We start from the raw sequence: 4775 nt of genomic DNA, 5'->3' as shown, positions 1-4775 counted from the left end.
CAATATAATCTGTCAATTCCTGTTAGACAAAAGAAAAACGACTACATAACAATGAGAAGGCAAAATACCACTTATAAGAACTTATGAGAAGGCAAAATACCACTTTCAAGAAATACATGGAAATGAAAATATTTAAATGGTAAATTTCGAACCAATGCCCATTGAGTAATGAAAAGCAACTACTCGTTCATAAACAATCCACACTAATTAAGTAACGCGAAGCTCAAGCACAGAATCAAGCAAAACAAAAAGGCAATGGGGAACAAAGTGTAGAACAATTTCAACTAGGTATCAGTTGGTAATCAGCACACAGAAAATTAAATACACAATAACATAGATATATTTCATTCAGGCAGCACAAAATTGAGAGCAAATTCTTTAAACCCTCAAGAGCATAAGAAACCATGATTTAAAATTGAAATAAAATCTTTCCATTTGTCTCAATAGTATCTCAAACAAAACGTCGAAACCTAATAATAATTTAAAACAACAGTAACCCAAAACAGAGAAGATAGATCTAAAAATTATAAGATTCTTAAACCAAAAACGGATAACAAAAAAAAGCTATTACTCCCCATTTAATCGACGTTCTGCATGATATCCTCGGCGGTGAACTTGGTACCCTTGTCCTTGTCCGCGGCGGCACGACCCTTAGCCTTGCGATCGAGAAGTGACTTCCTGTCCTTATCAAGTCTAAGCTTGGTGATAACAACCTTAGATGGGTTGATACCAACGTTCACGGTGGAGCCATTGACCTTCTCCCTTGTGATGCGCTCGATGTGGATGACCCATTTCCGGCGATACACCTGAACGACCTTTCCCTCGCGACCCTTGTAGGTACCACGGACGACCTGAACCTCGTCGTCTTTGCGGACGGGCATAGACCTAACATTGTACTTGGAACGGAGATCGGATGAGAGCGGTGCGCTCATAAGCACACGCCTCACGCTGGAGGGTGCTGTGAAATGAGCCTTCCTGTTCTTGCGGCGGGAGCTGGTGACCCTCGGGTTGTACTTCATCTTTGCTCCTAGGGTTTTTCTCTCTCTGGGGTTCGGGTGACGGCAAATGACAGAGGAAGCTGATGGTTAAGGGTTTCTAGGGCTTTTATAAACATGCGTTTTTCACTTAAACGCTGTCGTTTCAAACCGTGTTGCTGTGTGTGGTACGCGAGTGAACTAGGGTTTCTTCTCTTTTCTTATTTCTTAGTTTTCTCTTAAATGGATCAATCATACACGGGCTTCATAAAATGAGGCCCAAGTCTCTAGTATTGTGGGCCAAGTATTTGTACCCATCCATTAATGGGCCGTATTTCAAACTGGGTTTCGGTCGAGGTGAAGCATAAGCTGGGCTTTAGGGGTAAGTTGAAAAATACCACTTTTATTAATTAATTAATTAAATTTACTCCTAATTTTATATTTAATTGAAACATACCTCTTTTTATATATATTGTACCCAAAAACCCTGACATAAGAGAGTCAGATGGAGAGTATCTTGAAGTGAGAGGGGCAAAATTTGTACAATATTTAAAAAAAGAGGTAAAAATGATATACTTTAAAAAAGAGGGTAAAAATAATAGAGGACAATATAAAAAGGGTATAGAGTGTAATTTTCTCAGGCTCTTATACACTAGGTATGTAGAAATTACACAAAAGAAAAGGGAAACTTACAAAAATATTGGAATTTGGGTTAACGTTAACAAAAATATTGTCACACGGAAAAGTTTTCAAAAATACTGTGTTTTTATAAAACACCAGTAGACAACAAAACAGAACAACTCAAAACAACAGTAGAACAACTAAAAAACACCAGTAGAACACTAGTAGAAACTTAACACGGTATACTGCACACGAAACTTATAAAAAAATACAGTAAAAAAGTAAAAAATACCGCCTTGTAGTATTTTTGTAAAAAAAATGGCAAAAGTTAGTATACCATGTAAATTTCTTAAAGAAAATGGGATAAGTTGAAAAAATCTTTTTTATCCATTAATCAAAAATACCCGTATATTATATTTTATGAAAATATACCCACTTTTTTGAATGGATTGCCCAATATACCCTCACTCTCTACTTAAGTCTAGCATATAATTTACATTAACCTAAAGAGTATAATTGGGACATCATCTATAAAAGTTGACATATCTTAAAGGATATAAAAATGAAGATAAAAATTAAAACAAATAAAGTAAAGTACATATGCAATGTAATTTCCTCAAAGAAAATATTAAGGATTGACTTTTTTATGGCATTTTTTTAAGAATTATTTCACAAATACACAAAAACAATAAAAAAAATACAAAAATACAATTTTACGGAATTTGAAATATTTTTACACGTGGTAAGGAAATCGCCCCTAAGTGGAGTATGACACCAGTTTGTATCGATCATGCTTGTTAATAATGAAACCTCTGAACGAGCTTAAGACCTAAGCGATGTGAGCCACGAAGCGTGAATGGCCAACCTGAAGAATTTTTTAAATATCTTCAGAGATACTTGCCTTAACTGAGTCCACAATAATAGCCAATTAATATCCCTATTTTCATGAGTTTTGATTTAATGTAACGGAATGAGAGAATCACATATAAATCTTTCCTCATTTATCTCCTATTTTTTGGGTAACTTATGTATTCAATATTCCCTATAAATAGTGAAGCCAATCTAATATTCAGGGAGGCTTCTTTTTACGCACTTTGAGAGAGAATACTGTGAAATATTTGAAACCTGTTAGAAAAATTAATAATAAACCCAAGATCTATTTGTATATAACATATAACACAATAATAAGATATAATAATTAGGTATGTGTACCTGATTGATCCATAGCAATTATCTCTGATTGATCCACAGCAGTTACTCCAATTCGATAGTGCAATACTATCAACTAAGTCTTCCTCCCTAGATCTCTAAATCAGAAGCAGTTTATTTTATCTGATTATCAAAAGGTATACAATTGTGATGAGACAATATGTATTTATAGAGTTAGGGAGGGGACTTAGCTACAAAACCCTAGTTGGGTGGGCTCGCTCATCAAAGGCTTCAGTCAACTAGAAAAGCCCACACTTCTGCTTCACCTAGACTTTACTCACAGATGCTAAGCCCATTAACAATTGATCACCAACAACATGGGCTAACACAGCAAAGAACTATCCAATCAACCCAAGTTTTAATAAAACCAATAAAATTTAATGTAAGCCCAAATAAAAGTCTAACATTCTCCCACTTGGGCTACATTGATTTTAATACATATATATTATATATCAAAATAATTTTGTTTGAAAACGACTCATGGGTTGAACAACAGGAAAACATTTGTGGCCACTTTAAAAAATGATAGTTCTCTGATAGCATCTCAACATACCGGTCCAATTTAACCTTTGATAATGAACTATGACAGTCATATTGTTTTTAGCTCAACAAAAGACATTCATAATCACAAATACCAAAGTATTAAATCGACATGGTCAATAAGTCTAGTAGTGTGGTAAGGAATTATGTTCAACATGTGATCAATTTAAAATAACATAATATCCTTATCAGTCCTCAATTTCACTGATACCGTGATGCTTAATAACTAAGCCAGTGAAATTAAACATACACCACTTAAAATAAGTAAGTGTCACTAAACTTGCTTAAAGAATTAAGCCAACAACATACACCACTTAAAATAAGTAAGTGTCACTAAACTTGCTTAAAGAATTAAGCCAACAACATATCATTGTCAATAAGCAAATAAATTTAAAAGACAATGATCACAACAATGTGAACCACATGCTTTCAATTCAATCATTCTCGAGAATATAACAAAACATAATTGAAAACATACCCATTCAATAATAAAAAAAAATATTGAAACATAAAATGTAGTTCATAACTTTATTCAGAAAATTATAAATAATAATTTCTAAAAACAAACAGAAAACAAAACTCCCACTAACCCAAAAGATCAAAAGATTCTAAAATGCCCATATTAACAACATGTTTATTAAACAACACGGCACTTAACCCTTTGGTTAGAGGATCAGCTAACATCGACTCGGTCTTGCAATTTTCAATGACAATGTCTCATTTCTTGACCAAGTCTCTGACAGTGAGATACTTTATTTCCATATGTTTAGAAGCACTACTAATCTTGTTATTCTTTGAAAAGAAAACAGCAGCATTATTATCACAATAGATTAGCATAGGTGTGGAAATAGAATCAACCACTCGTATCTCCGAAATAAAATTCTTCAGCCACAAAGCTTGCAAAGATGCCCCATAACATGCAACAAACTCAGCATACATAGTAGATGATGTGATCAAAGTCTGTTTGACACTCTTCCAAGAAATAGCGACTCGCCAAGGTGAAAATATAGCCGAAGTTGACTTTAAATCATCTACACAACCACCAAAATCAATCAGAATAACCAACAACTCGAAGATTGTCAACATGCTTATACACAAGCATAAAACTCTTCGTTCTTTGCAAATATCTCAAAACTTTCTTGGCTGCAACCCAATGATCATGGCCAGGATCAGATAAATATCTCCCAAGAACATTGACTACGAAAGCTATGTCAGGTCGAGTGCAAACCTGAGCATACATCAAACTCCCTACTACACTTGCATAAGGGATATTCTTCATTGCTCCTCTTTCCAAGTCGTTCTTAGGACATTGCTGCTTAGTGAACTTGTCCCCTTTCAGAATAGGAACAGAACCAGCTTTACACAAATCCATGTTGAACCTTTTGAGCACACGATTAATGTAAGCTTCTTGAGATAAGCCAAGAACTTTTC

General features: G+C 34.5%; 1 protein-coding gene across 1 annotated transcript; it reads right to left on the bottom strand.

Annotated features, from left to right (window-relative positions):
• Positions 1 to 395: 395 nt before the first annotated feature.
• LOC115713026 (large ribosomal subunit protein uL24z) lies at positions 396 to 1192 on the bottom strand. The gene has a single exon (XM_030641498.2). The coding sequence runs from the start codon at positions 1017 to 1019 to the stop codon at positions 579 to 581; it is 441 nt and encodes a 146-aa protein (XP_030497358.1). The 5' UTR covers positions 1020 to 1192; the 3' UTR covers positions 396 to 578.
• Positions 1193 to 4775: the final 3583 nt, after the last annotated feature.

The sequence above is a fragment of the Cannabis sativa genome, chromosome 4 (genome assembly GCF_029168945.1).
Source record: "Cannabis sativa cultivar Pink pepper isolate KNU-18-1 chromosome 4, ASM2916894v1, whole genome shotgun sequence".
Taxonomy (NCBI): Eukaryota; Viridiplantae; Streptophyta; class Magnoliopsida; order Rosales; family Cannabaceae; genus Cannabis; species Cannabis sativa.
Note: the sequence above shows the minus strand (reverse complement) of the source record. Positions and strands in the feature narration are given on the sequence as shown.

What these genes read in the sequence shown, in the direction of transcription:
- LOC115713026 (XM_030641498.2), bottom strand. Translation starts at nt 1,019, where the DNA reads ATGAAGTACAACCCGAGGGTCACCAGCTCCCGCCGCAAGAACAGGAAG.